General features: G+C 44.0%; 1 protein-coding gene across 1 annotated transcript in view; it reads left to right on the top strand.

Moving 5' to 3' along the window:
* LOC134333882 (acetyl-coenzyme A synthetase, cytoplasmic-like) overlaps positions 1 to 24,397 on the top strand; it is a 136,903-nt gene that overhangs the window by 105,950 nt on the left and 6,556 nt on the right. The window contains exons 9-11 of the mRNA XM_063016050.1: positions 20,286 to 20,423; positions 22,977 to 23,147; positions 23,258 to 23,391. Coding sequence (XP_062872120.1) covers positions 20,286 to 20,423; positions 22,977 to 23,147; positions 23,258 to 23,391 — 443 coding nt within the window. The remainder of the gene's footprint in view (positions 1 to 20,285; positions 20,424 to 22,976; positions 23,148 to 23,257; positions 23,392 to 24,397) is intronic.

Below are 24,397 nucleotides of genomic sequence, written 5' to 3' on the forward strand. Positions count from 1 at the left end.
CGGGCGTGGCAGGTGGGCGTGGGTTCGAATCCCCATGCTGTACCTGAGTCGGGGTTACATCAGGGGACTTTACGATATAGAGTTGGAACGGCGTTGATATCTCGAACTTTAAAAAAATGAATGGAAGTGAATGGGAACAAAAACCGGGCGTGGCAGGTGGGCGTGGGTTCGAATCCCCATGCTGTACCTAAGTCGGGGTTACATCAGGGGGCTTTACGATATAGAGTTGGAACGGCGTTGATATCTCGAACTTAAAAAAAATGAATGGAAGTGAATGGGACCAAAAACCGGGCGTGGCAGGTGGGTGTGGGTTCGAATCCCCATAATGTATCTGAGTCGGGGTTACATCAGGGGGCTTTACAATTTAGAGTTGGAACGGCGTTGATATCTCGAACTTTCAAAAAATGAATGGAAGTGAATGGGACCAAAAACCGGGCGTGGCAGGTGGGTGTGGGTTCGAATCCCCATGCTGTATCTGAGTCGGGGTTACATCAGTGGGCTTTACCATTTACAGTTGGAACGGCGTTGATATCTCGAACTTTCAAAAAATGAATGGAAGTGAATGGGGACAAAAACCGGGCGTGGCAGGTGGGTGTGGGTTCGAATCCCCATGCTGTATCTGAGTCGGGGTTACATCAGTGGGCTTTACCATTTAGAGTTGGAACGGCGTTGATATCTCGAACTTTCAAAAAATGAATGGAAGTGAATGGGGACAAAAACCGGGCGTGGCAGGTGGGCGTGGGTTCGAATCCCCATGGTGTATCTGAGTCGGGGTTACATCAGTGGGCTTTACGATATAGAGTTGGAACGGCGTCGATATCTCAAACTTTCAAAAAATGAATGGAAGTGAATGGGGTCAAAAACCGGGCGTGGCAGGTGGGTGTGGGTTCGAATCCCCATGCTGTATCTGAGTCGGGGTTACATCAGTGAGCTTCACGATATAGAGTTGGAACGGCGTCGATATCTCGAACTTTCAAAAAATGAATGGAAGTGAATGGGGACAAAAACCGGGCGTGGCAGATGGGTGTGGGTTCGAATCCCCATGCTGTATCTGAGTCGGGGTTACATCAGTGAGCTTCACGATATAGAGTTGGAACGGAGTCGATATCTCAAACTTTCAAAAAATGAATGGAAGTGAATGGGGACAAAAACCGGGCGTGGCAGGTGGGCGTGGGTTCGAATCCCCAAGCTGTTTCTGAGTCGGGGTTACATCAGTGAGCTTTATGATATAGAGTTGGAACGGAGTCGATATCTCAAACTTTCAAAAAATGAATGGAAGTGAATGGGGACAAAAACCGGGCGTGGCAGGTGGGCGTGGGTTCGAATCCCCATGCTGTATCTGAGTCGGGGTTACATCAGTGAGCTTTACGATATAGAGTTGGAACGGCGTTGATATCTCGAACTTTCAAAAAATGAATGGAAGTGAATGGGGATAAAAACCGGGCGTGGCAGGTGGGTGTGGGTTCGAATCCCCATGCTGTATCTGAGTCGGGGTTACATCAGTGAGCTTTACGATATAGAGTTGGAACGGCGTTGATATCTCGAACTTTCAAAAAATGAATGGAAGTGAATGGGGACAAAAACCGGGCGTGGCAGGTGGGTGTGGGTTCGAATCCCCATGCTGTATCTGAGTCGGGGTTACATCAGTGAGCTTTACGATATAGAGTTGGAACGGCGTCGATATCTCGAACTTTCAAAAAATGAATGGAAGTGAATGGGGACAAAAACCGGGCGTGGCAGGTGGGTGTGGGTTCGAATCCCCATGCTGTATCTGAGTCGGGGTAACATCAGTGAGCTTTATGATATAGAGTTGGAACGGCATCGATATCTCGAACTTTCAAAAAATGAATGGAAGTGAATGGGGACAAAAACCGGGCGTGGCAGGTGGGTGTGGGTTCGAATCCCCATGCTGTATCTGAGTCGGGGTTACATCAGTGGGCTTTACGATATAGAGTTGGAACGGTGTCGATATCTCGAACTTTCAAAAAATGAATGGAAGTGAATGGGGACAAAAACCGGGCGTGGCAGGTGGGTGTGGGTTCGAATCCCCATGCTGTATCTGAGTCGGGGTTACATCAGTGGGCTTTACGATATAGAGTTGGAACGGTGTCGATATCTCGAACTTTCAAAAAATGAATGGAAGTGAATAAAAGCATAAAAATGGGCGTGGCAGGTGGGTGTGGGTTCGAATCCCCATGCTCAGTGGGAAGTGAATGTATCTAAATGCTGTATGTGAGTGGGGTTACATCAGTGGGAAGTGAGCGTATCTAAATGCTGTATAGAAGAGGTACAGTGTGTGTTTGGGGGAGGGGGGGGTAAATACTTTATCTTTAAATCCTAGCTCTCGATTTGAGTATAGGAAAATCCCATTCTAAAAAATGAATGGAAGTCAATGGGACCAAAAAACGCTACAAAAGCGGGCGTGGCACGTGAACGGGCGGGCGAATCAAAAAGTTGTATACAAGCGCTCCATTCCCATATGGGCCGGACGATTTGGCGCTGGAACGGGGTCGATATCTCGAAAACTGCGGGAGGAGAAGCACGGACAAAAAACCGGCAGAATAATAATAATAATAATATGACTAACGGATAACAATAGTATGATTGCCTTTAGGCAATCACACTAATAATAATAATAATAATAATAATATGACTTTCGGATAACAATAGTGTGCTTGCCTACAGCAATCACACTAATAATATGACTTTCGGATAACAATAGTGTGCTTGCCTACAGCAATCACACTAATAATAATAATATGACTTTCGGATAACAATAGTGTGCTTGCCTACAGCAATCACACTAACTAGAGAGTGCATTTCCGGAGAAAATGCGAGTGTGATTGCCGTGTCGCGGTCGGCAAGCGTGCGCAGGTTGGGGGTGCGCATGTGTTTAGAAGTGGTGCGGTGCGTGGGGTGTGAATACTTTCTCTCAGACAGGCCACTGTATCTGTGCACAAGCTGTGGTGTGAGCACAAGTTCACTCTGGGTGTGTTTGAAAAGCCAAACCTGTAAAAAAATGCATTTCTGCACGTTTGTACTGCTTACACATCAGTACTCACTCATTTACATGTGATTATCACTGCAGGGGCCATGGTATTGCGCAATCTATGATCGGCTGTGTCTCATTTACAGCTTTCAGGCATAGTGCACTCAGACTTCGGTCCCTCTTTTAGCATTTAGCAATTCCCATTGATTTCAATGCATCCGTTAGCCTTGAAGCTAACGGATAGAAATATCTTTTTTTCTGTTGCAACGCGAACGATATGACGCTCACTGCCAAGTCTAACTGAAGTATAATTTCATTCTGTGTAGCATTTTTACTTTAAAAATCACTAATACTTTAGTTACAGACCAAAATAAGTTCGTTTTCAAATCGGCAGCCATGTTGCTTTTTCGGAACAGTCCGAGGTGGTTGCCTACGTCATCACGTTGACGTGTTATGGAAGGCCAAAGATGTCAAAATTTTTCTCTCAAAATTCGGGCAAAAACGGGCATAAATGCCACACGGATGGGCGTATCCAGATGATTTTTTGGATTTGGGCGCTAATTAATGACCCGGTCCATCAAGAGTTGGAACGGCATTTATAGCTCGAAATTTTTTTCAAAATGAATGGGAGTCAATGGGGCAAAACGGGCACCTTAAAACGGGCACTGTGCCCACAGTGTTGGTTCGATCCAAAAGCTGTATACAAGCAGTCCATTCCCGTATGGGCCGGACGATTTGGCACTGGAACGGGGTCGATATCTCGAAAATTGCGGACGAAGAAAGGGAGACAAAAAACGGGCGGAATGGCAATAATATATTGAAAACGAAAATAACAATAACAATAGTGTGCTTGCATTCTGCAATCACACTAACTAGAGATGTGCATTTCCGGAGAAAATGCGAGTGTGATTGCCGTGTGCCGGTCGGCGGGCGTGCGCAGGTCGGGGGCGCGCATGCGTTTAGAAGTGGTGCGGTGCGTGGGGTGTGAATACTTTCTCCCAGACAGGCCACTGTATCTGTGCACAAGCTGTGGTGTGAGCACAAGTTCACTCTGGGTGTGTTTGAAAAGCCAAACCTGTAAAAAAATGCATTTCTGCACGTTTGTACTGCTTACAAATCAGTACTCATTCATTTACATGTGATTATCACTGCAGGGGCCATGGTATTGCGCAATCTATGATCGGCTGTGTGTCATTTACAGCTTTCAGGCATAGTGCACTCAGACTTCGGTCCCTCTTTTAGCATTTAGCAATTCCCATTGATTTTAATGCATCCGTTAGCCTTGAAGCTAACGGATATAAATATCTTTTTTTCTGTTGCAACGCGAATGATATGACGCTCCCTGCTAAGTGTAACTGCAGTATAATTTCATTCTGTGCAGCGTTTTCATCTTAAAAATCACTAATACCTTAGTTACAGACCAAAATAAGTCAGCTTTTTTGGCGGCCGCCATTTTCTATTCTCAGAACGGGCTGAAGATGCCGCCTACGTCATCACGTTGACGTTCTGTGGAAAGCCAAAGGTGTCAAGATTTTTGTCCAAAAATTCGGGCAAAAACGGGCATAAATGCCACACGGATGGGCGTATCCGGATGATTTTTTGGATTTGGGCGCTAATTAATGACCCGGTAAATCAAGGGTTGGAACGGCGTTGATAGCTCGAAATTTTTTTCAAAATGAATGGGAGTCAATGGGGCAAAACGGGCACCTTAAAACGGGCACTGTGCCCACAGTGTTGGTTCCATCCAAAAGCTGTATACAAGCAGTCCATTCCCGTATGGGCCGGACGATTTGGCACTGGAACGGGGTCGATATCTCGAAAATTGCGGACGAAGAAAGGGAGACAAAAAACGGGCGGAATGGCAATAATATATTGAAAACGAAAATAACAATAACAATAGTGTGCTTGCATTCTGCAATCACACTAACTAGAGATGTGCATTTCCGGAGAAAATGCGAGTGTGATTGCCGTGTGCCGGTCGGGCGGGCGCGTATCCTAATGCTTTATCCAACTCGGGGTGTCATCAGTGGGCTTTACGATTTAGAATTGGAACGGCGTCGATATCTCAAATTTTCAAAAAATGAATGGAAGTGAATGGGGACAAAAACCGGGCGTGGCAGGTGGGTGTGGGTTCGAATCCCCATGCTGTACCTGAGTCGGGGTTACATCAGTGAGCTTTACGATTTAGAGTTGGAACGGCGTCGATATCTCAAATTTTCAAAAAATGAATGGAAGTGAATGGGGACAAAAACCGGGCGTGGCAGGTGGGTGTGGGTTCGAATCCCCATGCTGTATCTGAGTCGGGGTTACATCAGTGAGCTTTACGATATAGAGTTGGAACGGCGTCGATATCTCGAACTTTCAAAAAATTAATGGAAGTGAATGGGGACAAAAACCGGGCGTGGCAGGTGGGCGTGGGTTCGAATCCCCATGCTGTATCAGTCGGGGTTACATCAGTGAGCTTTATGATATAGAGTTGGAACGGCGTCGATATCTCGAACTTTCAAAAAATGAATGGAAGTGAATGGGGACAAAAAACGGGCGTGGCAGGTGGGCGTGGGTTCGAATCCCCATGCTGTATGTTAGTGGGGTTACATCAGTGAGCTTTACGATATAGAGTTGGAACGGCGTCGATATCTCGAACTTTCAAAAAATGAATGGAAGTGAATGGGGACAAAAACCGGGCGTGGCAGGTGGGCGTGGGTTCGAATCCCCAAGCTGTATGTTAGTGGGGTTACATCAGTGAGCTTTACGATATAGAGTTGGAACGGCGTCGATATCTCGAACTTTCAAAAAATGAATGGAAGTGAATGGGGACAAAAACCGGGCGTGGCAGGTGGGCGTGTGTTCGAATCCCCATGCTGTATCTGAGTCGGGGTTACATCAGTGAGCTTTATGATATAGAGTTGGAACGGCGTCGATATCTCGAACTTTCAAAAAATGAATGGAAGTGAATGGGGACAAAAACCGGGCGTGGCAGGTGGGCGTGGGTTCGAATCCCCATGCTGTATCTGAGTCGGGGTTACATCAGTGAGCTTTATGATATAGAGTTGGAACGGCGTCGATATCTCGAACTTTCAAAAAATGAATGGAAGTGAATGGGGACAAAAAACGGGCGTGGCAGGTGGGCGTGGGTTCGAATCCCCATGCTGTACCTGAGTCGGGGTTACATCAGGGGGCTTTACGATATAGAGTTGGAACGGCGTTGATATCTCGAACTTTAAAAAAATGAATGGAAGTGAATGGGACCAAAAACCGGGTGTGGCAGGTGGGTGTGGGTTCGAATCCCCATGCTGTATCTGAGTCGGGGTTACATCAGGGGGCTTTACAATTTAGAGTTGGAACGGCGTTGATATCTCAAACTTTCAAAAAATGAATGGAAGTGAATGGGACCAAAAACCGGGCGTGGCAGGTGGGTGTGGGTTCGAATCCCCATGCTGTATCTGAGTCGGGGTTACATCAGTGGGCTTTACCATTTAGAGTTGGAACGGCGTTGATATCTCGAACTTTCAAAAAATGAATGGAAGTTAATGGAGCCGAAAAACGGGCGTGGCAGGTGGGTGTGGGTTCGAATCCCCATGCTCAGTGGGAAGTGAGCGTATCTAAATGCTGTATGTGAGTGGGGTTACATCAGTGGGAAGTGAGCATATCTAAATGCTGTATAGAAGAGGTACAGTGTGTGTTTGGGGGATGGGGGGTAAATACTTTATCTTTAAATCCTAGCTCTCGATTTGAGTCGAGGGCGGGTATAGGAAAATCCCATTCTAAAAAATGAATGGAAGTCAATGGGACCAAAAAACGCTACAAAAGCGGGCGTGGCTGGCGAACGGGCGGGCGGATCGAAAACCTGTATACAAGCAGTTGATTCCCGTATGGGCCGGACGATTTGGCGCTGGAACGGGGTCGATATCTCGAAAACTGCGGACGAAGATAGGGAGACAAAAAACGGGTGGAATAATAATAATAATAATAATAATAATAACTAGAGATGTGCATTTCCGGAGAAAATGCGAGTGTGATTGCCGTGTGCCGGTCGGGCGGGCGCGTATCCTAATGCTTTATCCAACTCGGGGTGTCATCAGTGGGCTTTACGATTTAGAATTGGAACGGCGTTGATATCTCAAACTTTCAAAAAATGAATGGAAGTGAATGGGACCAAAAACCGGGCGTGGCAGGTGGGTGTGGGTTCGAATCCCCAGGCTGTACCCAAGTCGGGGTTACATCAGTGGGCTTTACGATTTAGAGTTGGAACGGCGTTGATATCTCGAACTTTCAAAAAATGAATGGAAGTGAATGGGACCAAAAACCGGGCGTGGCATGTGGGCGTGGTTTCGAATCCCCATGCTGTACCTAAGTCGGGGTTACATCAGTGGGCTTTACGATTTAGAGTTGGAACGGCGTCGATATCTCAAACTTTCAAAAAATGAATGGAAGTGAATGGGACCAAAAACCGGGCGTGGCAGGTGGGTGTGGGTTCGAATCCCCATGCTGTACCTGAGTCGGGGTTACATCAGGGGGCTTTACAATTTAGAGTTGGAACGGCGTTGATATCTCGAACTTTCAAAAAATGAATAGAAGTGAATGGGACCAAAAACCGGGCGTGGCAGGTGGGTGTGGGTTCGAATCCCCAGGCTGTACCCAAGTCGGGGTTACATCAGTGGGCTTTACGATTTAGAGTTGGAACGGCGTTGATATCTCGAACTTTCAAAAAATGAATGGAAGTGAATGGGGACAAAAACCGGGCGTGGCAGGTGGGCGTGGGTTCGAATCCCCATGCTGTACCTGAGTCGGGGTTACATCAGGGGGCTTTACGATATAGAGTTGGAACGGCGTTGATATCTCGAACTTTAAAAAAATGAATGGAAGTGAATGGGAACAAAAACCGGGCGTGGCAGGTGGGCGTGGGTTCGAATCCCCATGCTGTACCTCAGTCGGGGTTACATCAGGGGGCTTTACGATATAGAGTTGGAACGGCGTTGATATCTCGAACTTAAAAAAAATGAATGGAAGTGAATGGGACCAAAAACCGGGCGTGGCAGGTGGGTGTGGGTTCGAATCCCCATAATGTATCTGAGTCGGGGTTACATCAGGGGGCTTTACAATTTAGAGTTGGAACGGCGTTGATATCTCGAACTTTCAAAAAATGAATGGAAGTGAATGGGACCAAAAACCGGGCGTGGCAGGTGGGTGTGGGTTCGAATCCCCATGCTGTATCTGAGTCGGGGTTACATCAGTGGGCTTTACCATTTAGAGTTGGAACGGCGTTGATATCTCGAACTTTCAAAAAATGAATGGAAGTGAATGGGGACAAAAACCGGGCGTGGCAGGTGGGCGTGGGTTCGAATCCCCATGCTGTATCTGAGTCGGGGTTACATCAGTGGGCTTTACGATATAGAGTTGGAACGGCGTCGATATCTCAAACTTTCAAAAAATGAATGGAAGTGAATGGGGTCAAAAACCGGGCGTGGCAGGTGGGTGTGGGTTCGAATCCCCATGCTGTATCTGAGTCGGGGTTACATCAGTGAGCTTCACGATATAGAGTTGGAACGGCGTCGATATCTCGAACTTTCAAAAAATGAATGGAAGTGAATGGGGACAAAAACCGGGCGTGGCAGATGGGTGTGGGTTCGAATCCCCATGCTGTATCTGAGTCGGGGTTACATCAGTGAGCTTCACGATATAGAGTTGGAACGGAGTCGATATCTCAAACTTTCAAAAAATGAATGGAAGTGAATGGGGACAAAAACCGGGCGTGGCAGGTGGGCGTAGGTTCGAATCCCCAAGCTGTATCTGAGTCGGGGTTACATCAGTGAGCTTTATGATATAGAGTTGGAACGGAGTCGATATCTCAAACTTTCAAAAAATGAATGGAAGTGAATGGGGACAAAAACCGGGCGTGGCAGGTGGGCGTGGGTTCGAATCCCCATGCTGTATCTGAGTCGGGGTTACATCAGTGAGCTTTACGATATAGAGTTGGAACGGCGTTGATATCTCGAACTTTCAAAAAATGAATGGAAGTGAATGGGGATAAAAACCGGGCGTGGCAGGTGGGTGTGGGTTCGAATCCCCATGCTGTATCTGAGTCGGGGTTACATCAGTGAGCTTTACGATATAGAGTTGGAACGGCGTTGATATCTCGAACTTTCAAAAAATGAATGGAAGTGAATGGGGACAAAAACCGGGCGTGGCAGGTGGGTGTGGGTTCGAATCCCCATGCTGTATCTGAGTCGGGGTAACATCAGTGAGCTTTATGATATAGAGTTGGAACGGCATCGATATCTCGAACTTTCAAAAAATGAATGGAAGTGAATGGGGACAAAAACCGGGCGTGGCAGGTGGGTGTGGGTTCGAATCCCCATGCTGTATCTGAGTCAGGGTTACATCAGTGAGCTTTACGATATAGAGTTGGAACGGCGTCGATATCTCGAACTTTCAAAAAATGAATGGAAGTGAATGGGGACAAAAACCGGGCGTGGCAGGTGGGTGTGGGTTCGAATCCCCATGCTGTATCTGAGTCGGGGTTACATCAGTGAGCTTTACGATATAGAGTTGGAACGGCGTCGATATCTCGAACTTTCAAAAAATGAATGGAAGTGAATGGGGACAAAAACCGGGCGTGGCAGGTGGGTGTGGGTTCGAATCCCCATGCTGTATCTGAGTCGGGGTTACATCAGTGAGCTTTACGATATAGAGTTGGAACGGCGTCGATATCTCGAACTTTCAAAAAATGAATGGAAGTGAATGGGAACAAAAACCGGGCGTGGCAGGTGGGCGTGGGTTCGAATCCCCATGCTGTACCTGAGTCGGGGTTACATCAGGGGGCTTTACGATATAGAGTTGGAACGGCGTTGATATCTCGAACTTTAAAAAAATGAATGGAAGTGAATGGGAACAAAAACCGGGCGTGGCAGGTGGGTGTGGGTTCGAATCCCCATGCTGTACCTGAGTCGGGATTACATCAGTGGGCTTTACGATTTAGATTTGGAACGGCGTTGATATCTCGAACTTTCAAAAAATGAATGGAAGTGAATGGGGCCGAAAATCGGGCGTGGCAGGTGGGCGTGGGTTCGAATCCCCATGCTGTACCTGAGTCGGGGTTACATCTGTGGGCTTTACGATATAGAGTTGGAACGGCGTCGATATCTCGAACTTTCAAAAAATGAATGGAAGTGAATAGGGACAAAAACCGGGTGTGGCAGGTGGGTGTGGGTTCAAATCCCCATGCTGTATCTGAGTCGGGGTTACATCAGTGAGCTTTACGATATAGAGTTGGAACGGCGTCGATATCTCGAACTTTCAAAAAATGAATGGAAGTGAATAGGGACAAAAACCGGGTGTGGCAGGTGGGTGTGGGTTCAAATCCCCATGCTGTGCCTGAGTCGGGGTTACATCAGTGAGCTTTACGATATAGAGTTGGAACGGCGTCGATATCTCGAACTTTCAAAAAATGAATGGAAGTGAATGAGGACAAAAACCGGGCGTGGCAGGTGGGTGTGGGTTCGAATCCCCATGCTGTATCTGAGTCGGGGTTACATCAGTGAGCTTTATGATATAGAGTTGGAACGGCGTCGATATCTCAAACTTTCAAAAAATGAATGGAAGTGAATGGGGACAAAAACTGGGCGTGGCGGGTGGGTGTGGGTTCGAATCCCCATGCTGTATCTGAGTCGGAGTTACATCAGTGAGCTTTACGATATAGAGTTGGAACGGCGTCGATATCTCAAATTTTCAAAAAATGAATGGAAGTGAATGGGGACAAAAATCGGGCGTGGCAGGTGGGTGTGGGTTCGAATCCCCATGCTGTATCTGAGTCGGGGTTACATCAGTGAGCTTTATGATATAGAGTTGGAACGGCGTCGATATCTCGAACTTTCAAAAAATGAATGGAAGTGAATGGGGACAAAAACCGGGCGTGGCAGGTGGGCGTGGGTTCGAATCCCCAAGCTGTATGTTAGTGGGGTTACATCAGTGGGAAGTGAGCGTGTCTAAATGCTGTATAGAAGAGCTGTAATGTGGGGTGTCGGGTGGGTGAAGACTCACAGGCGTCTCTATCTGAATCCTAGCTCTCGATTTGAGCCGAAGGCCGGTATAGGAACATGCCATTCTAAAAATGAATGGAAGTCAATGGGACCAAAAAATGCTACAAAAGCGGGCGTGGCACGTGAACGGGCGAGCGGATCGAAAACCTGTATACAAGCAGTCCATTCCCGTATGGGCCGGACGATTTGGCGCTGGAACGGGGTCGATATCTCGAAAACTGCGGACGAAGAAAGGGAGACAAAAAACGGGTGGAATAATAATAATAATAATAATAATAATAATAATAATAATATGACTTTCGGATAACAATAGTGTGCTTGCCTACTGCAATCACACTAATAATAATATGACTTTCGGATAACAATAGTGTGCTTGCCTACAGCAATCACACTAATAATAATAATAATATGACTTTCGGATAACAATAGTGTGCTTGCCTACAGCAATCACACTAATAATAATAATAATATGACTTTCGGATAACAATAGTGTGCTTGCCTACAGCAATCACACTAATAATATGACTTTCGGATAACAATAGTGTGCTTGCCTACAGCAATCACACTAATAATATGACTTTCGGATAACAATAGTGTGCTTGCCTACAGCAATCACACTAACTAGAGATGTGCATTTCCGGAGAAAATGCGAGTGTGATTGCCGTGTGCCGGTCGGGCGGGCGCGCGTAACCCAATGCTTTATCCAAGTTGGGGTGTCATCAGTGGGCTTTACGATTTAAAATTGGAACGGCGTCGATATCTCGAACTTTCAAAAAATGAATGGAAGTGAATGAGACCAAAAACGGGCGTGGCAGATGGGCGTGGGTTCGAATCCCCATGCTGTACCTGAGTCGGGGTTACATCAGGGGGCTTTACAATTCAGAGTTGGAACGGAGTTGATATCTCAAACTTTCAAAAAATGAATGGAAGTGAATAGGGCCGAAAACCGGGCGTGGCAGGTGGGCGTGGGTTCGAATTCCCATGCTGTATCTGAGTCGGGGTTACATCAGTGAGCTTTACAATATAGAGTTGGAACGGCGTTGATATCTCGAACTTTCAAAAAATGAATGGAAGTGAATAGGGACAAAAACCGGGCGTGGCAGGTGGGCGTGGGTTCGAATTCCCATGCTGTATCTGAGTCGGGGTTACATCAGTGAGCTTTACGATATAGAGTTGGAACGGCGTTGATATCTCGAACTTTCAAAAAATGAATGGAAGTGAATAGGGACAAAAACCGGGCGTGGCAGGTGGGCGTGGGTTCGAATCCCCATGCTGTACCTGAGTCGGGGTTACATCAGTGAGCTTTACGATATAGAGTTGGAACGGCGTTGATATCTCGAACTTTCAAAAAATGAATGGAAGTGAATAGGGACAAAAACCGGGCGTGGCAGGTGGGCGTGGGTTCGAATCCCCATACTGTACCTAAGTCGGGGTTACATCAGTGGGCTTTACGATATAGAGTTGGAACGGCGTTGATATCTCGAACTTTCAAAAAATGAATGGAAGTGAATGGAGCTGAAAAATGGGCGTGGCAGGTGGGTGTGGGTTCGAATCCCCATGCTGTATCTGAGTCGGGGTTACATCAGTGGGCTTTATGATATAGAGTTGGAACGGCGTTGATATCTCGAACTTTCAAAAAATGAATGGAAGTGAATGGGACTCTTATAGGTTAAATAAAGGTTGTAGAAATAACCATTCAACAACCATTCAGAAAAAATGAATGGAAGTCAATGGGACCAAAAAACGGTAAAAAAGAGGGCGTGGCGGGTGAACGGGCGAGCGGATCGAAAAGCAAAAAACAAGAAGTGACGTCAATAACGAGCCGGACGATTTATAGTTGGAACGGCGTCGATATCTCAAAATTTTTTCAAAAATGAATGGGAGTGTATGGGAAAAATTTTCCGGAAAAACGGGCGTGGCTGGCGACCGGCTAGGCGAATCGAAAACCTGTATACAAGCAGTCCATTCCCGTATGGGCCGGACGATTTGGCGCTGGAACGGGGTCGATATCTCGAAAACTGCGGACGAAGAAAGGGAGACAAAAAACGGGTGGAATAATAATAATAACTAGAGAGTGCATTTCCGGAGAAAATGCGAGTGTGATTGCCGTGTGCCGGTCGGGCGGGAGCGTATCCTAATGCTTTATCCAACTCGGGGTTACATCAGTGAGCTTTACGATATAGAGTTGGAACGGCGTTGATATCTCGAACTTTTAAAAAATGAATGGAAGTGAATAGGCACAAAACCGGGCGTGGCAGATGGGCGTGAGTTCGAATTCCCATGCTGTATCTGAGTCGGGGTTACATCAGTGAGCTTTACGATATAGAGTTGGAACGGCGTCGATATCTCGAACTTTCAAAAAATGAATGGAAGTGAATGGGGACAAAAACCGGGCGTGGCAGGTGGGCGTGGGGTCGAATCCCCATGCTGTATCTGAGTCGGGGTTACATCAGTGGGCTTTACGATATAGAGTTGGAACGGCGTCGATATCTCGAACTTTCAAAAAATGAATGGAAGTGAATGGGGACAAAAACCGGGCGTGGCAGGTGGGCGTGGGGTCGAATCCCCATGCTGTATCTGAGTCGGGGTTACATCAGTGGGCTTTACGATATAGAGTTGGAACGGCGTCGATATCTCGAACTTTCAAAAAATAAATGATAGTGAATGGTGACAAAAACCGGGCGTGGCAGGTGGGCGTGGGTTCGAATCCCCATGCTGTATCTGAGTCGGGGTTACATCAGTGGGCTTTACGATATAGAGTTGGAACGGCGTCGATATCTCGAACTTTCAAAAAATGAATGGAAGTGAATGGGGACAAAAACCGGGCGTGGCAGGTGGGCGTGGGGTCGAATCCCCATGCTGTATCTGAGTCGGGGTTACATCAGTGGGCTTTACGATATAGAGTTGGAACGGCGTCGATATCTCAAACTTTCAAAAAATGAATGGAAGTGAATGGGGACAAAAACCGGGCGTGGCAGGTGGGCGTGGGGTCGAATCCCCATGCTGTATCTGAGTCGGGGTTACATCAGTGGGCTTTACGATATAGAGTTGGAACGGCGTCGATATCTCGAACTTTCAAAAAATGAATGGAAGTGAATGGGGACAAAAACTGGGCGTGGCGGGTGGGTGTGGGTTCAAATCCCCATGCTGTACCTGAGTCGGGGTTACATCAGTGAGCTTTACGATATAGAGTTGGAACGGCGTCGATATCTCGAACTTTCAAAAAATGAATGGAAGTGAATGGGGACAAAAACCGGGCGTGGCAGTTGGGCGTGGGTTCGAATCCCCATGCTGTATCTAAGTCTGGGTTACATCAGTGAGCTTTACGATATAGAGTTGGAACGGCGTCGATATCTCGAACTTTCAAAAAATGAATGGAAGTGAATAGGGACAAAAACCGGGCGTGGCAGGTGGGTGTGGGTTCGAATCCCCATGCTTTATCTGAGTCGGGGTTACATCAGTGAGCTTTACGATATAGAGTTGGAACGGCGTCGATATCTCGAACTTTCAAAAAATGAATGGAAGTGAATAGGGACAAAAACCGGGCGTGGCAGGTGGGTATGGGTTCGAATCCCCATGCTGTATCTGAGTCGGGGTTACATCAGTGAGCTTTACGATATAGAGTTGGAACGGCGTTGATATCTCGAACTTTCAAAAAATGAATAGAAGTGAATGGAGCCGAAAAACGGGCGTGGCAGGTGGGTGTGGGTTCGAATCCCCATGCTGTATCTGAGTCGGGGTTACATCAGTGGGCTTTACGATATAGAGTTGGAACGGCGTTGATATCTCGAACTTTCAAAAAATGAATAGAAGTGAATGGAGCCGAAAAACGGGCGTGGCAGGTGGGTGTGGGTTCGAATCCCCATGCTGTATCTGAGTCGGGGTTACATCAGTGGGCTTTAAGATATAGAGTTGGAACGGCGTTGATATCTCAAACTTTTAAAAAATGAATGGAAGTGAATGGAGCCGGAAAATGGGCGTGGCAGGTGTGCATGGGTTCGAATCCCCATGCTGTATCTGAGTCGGGGTTACATCATTGGGCTTTACGATATAGAGTTGGAACGGCGTCGATATCTCGAACTTTCAAAAAATGAATGGAAGTGAATGGGGACAAAAACCGGGCGTGGCAGGTGGGCGTGGGTTCGAATCCCCATGCTGTATCTGAGTCGGGGTTACATCAGTGAGCTTTACGATATAGAGTTGGAACGGCGTCGATATCTCGAACTTTCAAAAAATGAATGGAAGTGAATGGGGACAAAAACCGGGCGTGGCAGGTGGGCGTGGGTTCGAATCCCCATGCTTTATCTGAGTCGGGGTTACATCAGTGAGCTTTATGATATAGAGTTGGAACGGCGTCGATATCTCGAACTTTCAAAAAATGAATGGAAGTGAATGGGGACAAAAACCGGGCGTGGCAGGTGGGCGTGGGTTCGAATCCCCAAGCTGTATGTTAGTGGGGTTACATCAGTGGGAAGTGAGCGTGTCTAAATGCTGTATAGAAGAGCTGTAATGTGGGGTGTCGGGTGGGTGAAGACTCACAGGCGTCTCTATCTGAATCCTAGCTCTCGATTTGAGCCGAAGGCCGGTATAGGAACATGCCATTCTAAAAATGAATGGAAGTCAATGGGACCAAAAAACGCTACAAAAGCGGGCGTGGCACGTGAACGGGCGAGCGGATCGAAAACCTGTATACAAGCAGTCCATTCCCGTATGGGCCGGACGATTTGGCGCTGGAACGGGGTCGATATCTCGAAAACTGCGGACGAAGAAAGGGAGACAAAAAACGGGTGGAATAATAATAATAATAATAATAATAATAATAATAATAATATGACTTTCGGATAACAATAGTGTGCTTGCCTACAGCAATCACACTAATAATATGACTTTCGGATAACAATAGTGTGCTTGCCTACAGCAATCACACTAATAATATGACTTTCGGATAACAATAGTGTGCTTGCCTACTGCAATCACACTAATTAGTGCCAGATTAAAATGCATTCACTACAGTAGAAAAAATTTGAAACTCAATGCACACATTGTTTGCATGTCACTTGACCTCTTTCCTGAAAACAGTATGCAGGGATTTGCATTTAAAAAACAAAATGCTGAAATATTATCAGAATTGTATATAATCAACTGTGAAATTAAATCAAGGAACAGCTTTATTGCTTTCCACCGTGAAGTGCTAAAATGACAAGTAAAAGATCCACTGCTTTGATTTAACCTCTTATTTTATATAAAATAGAATTTTCTATATGTATGAAAAATGCTTGGGTCTAACATTGTTTTACTATTCACTTAACTGCATTATATTATTATTGCAGTAAACAGATTATTTGATTGTTAAAATATTTTTTTGTTGCAGCCCTTGTTTATAAACCAGTTCACCAGCTTGTGCAGTTAACGGCATACATTGAAACAGGCTTTTAAGAACATCCATTCTTAAAAGTATTTCTGTTATGTATTCACACTGCACAATTTTTAGGTACACCTATCCGATGTGTGCATTTATTATTTTATATGCTACATAAACCAGATTTGAGTGGTGGACAATTCTTTAGCAATGCAATTATGCCAATGTGGTAATGACACAGTAATGTGTGTTGTATTTGTAAAATTGTGCATTGTGCAGGTGCAGCAGTGTTGGGATTTTTAAATGCTGGGAAAAAGCCAACAGTGTCCTGTGATTAGATTGTGTCCTCTGATAGACTAGAGCTATTCTCATTATTTAATGCACAATGTAAGTTAATCTTACACTAGTCTGTAATAAATTTAAACCCGCGAAAGATTGTGTTCCTGATAAGGCCAGCAAGTTTAAACAGTTTTTTAAAAATTCCAGCATCACTGCTGCACCTAAAAACACACTAATATACTATGTTATTACCATGTTAGTGTAATTGGTGCAGTGCTTAAAATGATCCAGTGGTCAGTGGGGTCCCTATTCAATTTCTTTGATTGCTAAATGTGGTACAGGGGGGTGAAAATGGGTACACACAATGGTTTTCTGTATGTTGTGTACCTTATAAATTATCTTTGAATGTACATACCACATAAGTGTACTTAATAAAATGCATTTTAAATATACTATTTTAGTACATAGAATGTGGTTTGGGACATAGCCAGAACATCACTTGCATGCATTGTACTGTATATAAATTGTATATAAATAAAGTTGACTTGACTTGACTTGACTTGACATTGTCTGACTAAAACCAAAGCTCTGGTGACTGTTTACCATCTGCCAGTTTTAATTAAGATTATACTGTCAATGTAATGCCCCATTTTATTTTCAACTTCTGTAGTTCAGCACAGTACGTAACTTTTTTTATTAGTGATCATGTCAGTTATTGACATTTATTATTATAGATTATTGTTGTTTTTGATGTTTTTTCTTTACAAAAACAACAGAGTGATTACATACAGTAATGTTTGCGCATAGACATACAATATGGCCACTAATTGTGTGGACACTTGATTGTAAGACCTCCCAGTTAAAAACAATGGGCATTATAAGAGAGTCCACTCTTCTGGGAAGACTGTGCACAAGAATTTGGAGTGTGTCTGTGTGTGTATGTGCTCATTCTGTCAAAAAATCATCTGTAAGGTCGAACACTGATGTCGGAACCGAAGGATTGGCATAATTTGTGTTAATCTCAAAAGTGTTCAGTGGGGTTGAAGTCAGGGCTCTATGCAGTCCACTAGAGTTCCTATGCCACACAAGCCAATAAATCATGTCTTTATTAACCACACTTTGTGGTCAGGGACACAGTCATTTTAAAAGAGGAAATTGCCCTCCTCAGACTGTCGGCACAAAGTTGGAGAAGTAGAATTGATTTTTATACACCTTGTTGGATGCAGCTGAAACACTTGAAAAAAGATGTGTCCACATACTGCTGGTCTAGTATGTTGGCTTGGCAAAGCCAAAGTTCTGTTCTGTTCTTTTTATTATTCGTATTATTATGCTGGCTTGACAATAGACAGCTAAACCCATCATCTACCTCACAGACGATTACCCCTAAACTCTAATCACCCCAACAACTAAATAACCTTCCAGTCTCAACTATCACACAGCCAATTACCCATCAACTAATATTACCCCAACAGCTAAATAACCCCTCAGCCACAACTACCTCACAGCCAGTTACCTCTCAGCTTTAATACCCCAACAGCTATTTACCCCAACAGCTAATTACCCCTCAACCATAATTACCCCAACAGCTTAATAATCCCTCATCCTTAACTACCACACAGCCAGTTACCCCTCAACCCTAATTACCCTAACAACTAAATAACCCCTCAGCCTCAACTACCCCTCAGCCAATTACCCATCAACCAATATTAAATCAACAGCTAAATAACCGCTTAGCCTCAACTACCACACAGCTAATTACTCCTCAACCCTAATTAACCCAACAGCTAAATAACCCCTCATCCTTAATTACCCCACAGCCAATTACTCCTTAACCCTAATTAGCACAACAGCTAAATAACCCCTTAGCCTCTACTACCCCAAAGCCAGTTAGCCATCAACCAAGATTACAGTTGACCAAAACTACCACAACATCTAAATACGTTCTACCACAACATCTGAATGCGTTCTCTTCACTGGCTTCCTGTAGCTGCACGCATTCAGTTTAAAACACTGATGCTCTCCTACAAAGCCAAAAATGGACCAGCCCCAAGCTACCTTCGAGGTCTAATCAAACCCTGCTCTGTACCATGCAACCTCCGAGCCACTAGTCTCGCTCGACTAGATCCTCCACCCAGGACTCGAGGAAGACACGCATCAAGGCTTTTCTCTGTACTTGCACCCAAGTGGTGTAACGAACTTCCTCTGTCTGTCCGAACATCTGAGTCTCTCGCTGTCTTCAAAAGACGATTAAAAACCCACCTCTTTACCAAACACTTAAGCTGACATGTACTTACTTACTAACGCTCTTATTTATATAAAAAAATAAAAAATAAAAAAATAAAAAAACAGGGCTTCAGCAGATTTGTGTTTTTGGACTGTTGTCTACTTAAACTAGAATAAGTAATGTTTACTATGGAAGCACTTCTGTAAGTTGCTCTGGATAAGAGAGTCTGCTAAATGCTGAAAATGTCAAATGTAAATGTAAATACCCTTCCAACCAAAAGTGATACTATTAAAAGTACTTACACATTAGCAACCAACTGCCAGCACTTTAGCAACCGCCTTAAACATCTTAGTAATCAACCCGACAACATTATTAATCAACCTGTTACTATAGCAACGTCCTAGGAATATATTTTCAACCTACCTCTGTATCATACTACCCAGCTAGCAACACATTAGAAACCACCTAGCAACACCTTAGCAACCACTCGATATACTTTAGCAATGGCATAGCAACACCTTATCAAGCAACACCTGGTTACAGCTTAACAAACACCCAATACACCTTGTCAACTGCCTAGCAACACCTTAACAACCAGCTTGCAACAGCTTAGCAATCTCTTTACACCTTGGCAATTGTGTAGCAAAACCTTAGCAACCACCCAGCAACACTTAGCACATTAGCAATTAGCGCACTACCATAGCAACTGCCTAGCAACACCAAAGCAGCCACTTGCCATCATCGTAGGAACTGCCTATCAACAATCTGTTAGCTGGCAACCACACAATCATCTGTCTGCAAACATATTTACACCACCACCAAATACATGCTTGCACACACAATCGCCTATCATTTTACCCCTTTTCAGGATTTTAACAGACTTTTTTGTTGCTAATTGCTAAATCCAAAAGTTCAGCTAGGCTCAGAGACTCATTAAAAAATAAAGAAAAGCAATGTAAGAGTCTTTCTAAATGTGAAAATGATTTCTGCTACTTGTGTGATTGTCCTCCCAGACTGCCCTTAAACCAACATTTTCATGAGCAAATAAACATTTCAGATGCCTTTATAAATACTATATTAATTATATTAATTGCTTAGGTGGCATAGTGGTTAGCACTATCTCTGTGTAGACACTGTCGGTTGGCTGGCTGGGCGTTTACATGGACATGACTGGCTATGTCTGAGGGGGTGGGATGGCCAAAGTAGACCCAGACCGAATATTTGATTTTTGGTTAAGACATTCTCGGAAGTCTAAGCTTAGGTCATGTAGTAAAAATTGGGAATTACCTCTTTTGTCCATGCTAATGTCTATTTTGGTAACATTTAAAATGTTTAGGTTTATAGATGAAAGACTATTCTTAAGCTTTTCTATGTTTATGGGTTTTGCTCGACAAGGTGCCTTGGAACCCAGACGTGGATGTGTGTTGGCACACTCTGATGGAAGGAGCATCAGATGAATGTGAGCCAGTGTGGTGTGAATCTGAAGACCCTCTCTTTATCCTTTATACCAGTGGCTCCACTGGCAAACCTAAGGTATCATTAAATATATTGTGCTAATATTTTGCAATAACAATTCAGAAAAAGCTGGGATTTATAAAAATGCAAATAAATAAACGCAGTGTTTCTTACATTTACTTTGACTTTAGTTTAATTGCAGAAAGTATGAAATCAAGATATTTCATGTTTTGTCTGGCCAGCTGTATTTAATTTGTTAATATACATCCATTCCTGCATTTCAGGCCTGCAACACATTCCAAAAAAAAGTGTGAACGGTAGGGGTGTAACGATGCATCGCGATGCAAAAATGTAGCGATGTGCATCGTGGACATCTTCGCAATTGCACGTGCGTTCTGTAATTTATTAGTGATGGGTCGGTCGCGAACAATCTGGCTCTTAGTCGGCTCTTAAAGTAAACGACGGGATCCGGCTCCTCATTGGGAGCCGATTCGTGTTTTTTCCGGGGTTTTTTCTGTTAAAGCCGCACGTGATTGATTTACACTGAGCAGGAGGGGAGGGGTTACATACACACACACACACACACACACACACACACACACGGAGAGCGAGCACACGAACAGGAGAGAGTGAGAGAGAGAGAGAGAGAGAGAGAGAGAGAGAGAGAGAGAGAGAGAGAGAGAGAACTTGATTTACAGAGTGTAGTTTTACAGAAAAAAGTTTTACAGAGCGCTTTACATAGCCAGACATTACACGCTGGAAAGGTGAGGAAAATGAGTGACATGAAACAGTTCAGACCCACTGAGCTGGTGGGAGACCAAGTGTTCAGTCTACCCACATCTTATACATGTCACTGTGTACTGTAGCAACATCTGTCCCCTCAGATAGAATCTTTTCTAAAACAGGGCAGATCATAACAGAAAGGAGAAACAAGATCAACCCCTTAAAGATGAGCTGCTTGGTTTTTCTGAATGCCAATCTTCACTAAATACTTACAAATACTGTCACCTGGATGCTGCTTTTTGTTTTGCACATTTTCATTTATATTTTGTTGAGTGATGCTTTGTTGATGTTGTGGTGTTCCACTGTAGATGCAAATTTACAAATAATATACACAATCAGACCTTTTTGTCTAATTGAGATGGGTCTTTTTTGTATTTTATAATTTATTGTTGTGGCACTCTGTTCCACGTTAAGTATATAAATAAAGCCGTTTAAATAATAAACATTTAATCAAATGTTTTTTACATTAGTATTTCATTATACATGTAATTTGGTAATAAATTAGTTTAAACAACAACAAAAAATCTGTTTAAAGACTCAGCTCAGCTCAATGAGCATGTTTGATTACTTTGATTTTCAATTTAAGATGGCGATAAGTAATTTTAAATTTGGTAAACCTGTTAGTAGGTTACAGTAAAGTACTCTGTTCTTGGTAATTACCTTTAAATTGCAGGGGACTGAAGTTTTTTGTTTTTTTTTGCTTAAAAATGTACAAGAAAATGTGCATTGTTTTGCACTGTTTACACTTCAGAAAAAATCGTGAGAAAATCGAATCGTGAACTCAGAATCGTGAATCGAATCGAATCGTGAGCAGAGTGTATCGTTACACCCCTAGTGAACGGTGAAGGATTTACCATTTGCCATTACGTTTTACAAAACTTAAAAAGTTTTGGCACCAAGGAAGAAGTGTTTCAGGATGCCGCTCAGGTGGTAAAACACACACTCTTCACCAGAGCTGAGATCTCGCATACATGGTATCAAAACTCAGCTCTGCCTTGCCGGCTGAAGGCTGGGCGGCTGCATGAACAACGATTGGCCGGTTGTTCAGATGAGGGGAGGGAATTCGCTGGAAGGGGACACTCTCTCAGACTAGTGTGATTACGCCCTCTGCTGGCTGGTTGGTGGCGCTTGCATGGAGATGGGAAGGAGTGCGGTGGAAGGGTGTGATCCTCCGTACGCAGTGCTTTGCCACGCTACACTCATCAAGTGTAGGTGATAAGACTGTCGATTGCTGTACACGTGTCGGAGGAGGCATGGAGCAGCTTCGTCAGCCCCAATCAGGAGCAGGGACCAGCATTAGTGAGAGGATGACTGATGGGTAGAAATTGGATGCGCTAAAGTGGAAGAAAAAGGGGTAAAAAAATATATGTATTTCGCATTTTATTATTTCCAAGTTTTCCACACATTCTCTTTTGGGGTCAGGTCAGTACTGCAGACAGGCCAGTCCAGTACCTGTACCCTCTTCTTCTGCAGCTATGTTTTTGTAATGTATGAAGCATGTACTTAAAGTTTTAAGTGGCAATTGTAAATACAATTCCGTAATGTAGTGCTTAACAAAGGTGTGCCAAAGTAATCCCTTGCCCATGTGTTTTTATCAGCTATTGTTAATGGCATTCTTGGTAAAGTGCTGACTGAGGGATCAAAGATCATGTGTGTTCAGCACCCTTGACCTTTACACTCTGAAACTCCTTCAGATTCCTGGAATCCTTTAATGATGATATGCACTGTAGAGGGAGAAATATGCAAATTTTGGCTGTTTCACCATTGATGTTGTAGTATGCAAATCTTAATACCTTACTTTTATGTATTCTGACTTATCCTGATCAGTGATTCTGGTTTGTTTCCCAGGGTGTGTTGCACACTGTCAGTGGCTACATGCTTTACACTGCAGCAACGTTTAAGCTGGTGTTTGACTACCATCCTGATGACATTTACTGGTGCACAGCAGATATTGGTTGGATCACAGGTCACTCCTACATTACCTATGGTCCACTTGCTAATGGTGCCACCAGCGTTCTGGTGAGTGAAAACTATGTTCTTTTTGTTAATAAAGTAATACATTTAGACTAGCTGTTCAGCTGTTTTTGATTTGTGGATTTATTTTGCTTTGTCTATGGTTGCTCGTACAGTTTGAAGGTCTACCCACCTATCCCGATGTTAGCAGAATGTGGGAGATAGTAGATAAATACCTTATCTCCAAATTTTACACAGCGCCTACTGCCATCAGACTTCTCATGAAGTATGGCAGCGAGCCAGTACACAAGTAAGTACTTTATTACAGCAGGATTTATTACACCTTTTTAATCCTGTAATAATCCTAAAAATATTACCATGTTTTGCAGCCACAGTGCTGCTTTAGACAAATAGCTATGTTGCACACTCCAAAAACTGGAAGAGGGCCATGTATATAGCTATGTATGATAGGTGTATTTGCAACAAAGTTAATGCTGTAAAATGTCAAAAAAATATTGCATTTAGCTTGATTTATATAATTTATGTAAAAATATGATAAAGTGGTGAATTTGATGTAACATACATTTGAGTCTACTGTTTGACTGGTTTACACTACTTGTCCAAAATATGTGGACACCCCTTCTTATTAGATGGATTGGCTGCATTGCAAAACAGTTTTTAAATGTAAGCATAGACAAACATTGGCAGTTAAATGGGGTACACTTAAGATGTCCTTCACCAAACAATACCCACATTTCATTCGTCAGTGTGTTAGATTTGCCGTAAGTTTGCGGAATCTGATACTCTCATCTTAGAATCATATGGAAGTCCCTTTTCAATTGGAATCTAGGGTACAGTGGATGAGAATTTTTTACAGGAAAAGATAGGCTACAGTCAGTATTTGTGTAGCCTCAAATTTCATCTGTATGGAAGCTGTATTTTGTAAAATAATACATTTTATTAAAATATGTACTGCACATGCATTCATAAATCTAGACATAGCTTCATGGCTTCTGATTACATGGCAGTATGCACAATGGCAAGCTTAGCCAGTAGTGGTGGAAAGCCCTACTGAAAGCCACTAGACACTTGAGAAGCAAAAACACATTCACAAGTGTAAATAAATTACACTCAAACATCTGGAAGTCAAAACTAAGAAAGTCTCCTGCCTGAATGTAAAGTGTACTTGTACATTTACTTTGACTTGAGTTTAATTGCAGAAAGTATGAAATCAAGATATTTCATGTTTTGTCTGGCCAGCTGTATTTAATTTGTTAATATACATCCATTCCTGCATTTCAGGCCTGCAACACATT

This window comes from Trichomycterus rosablanca, chromosome 19 (genome assembly GCF_030014385.1).
Source record: "Trichomycterus rosablanca isolate fTriRos1 chromosome 19, fTriRos1.hap1, whole genome shotgun sequence".
Classification (NCBI taxonomy): Eukaryota; Metazoa; Chordata; class Actinopteri; order Siluriformes; family Trichomycteridae; genus Trichomycterus; species Trichomycterus rosablanca.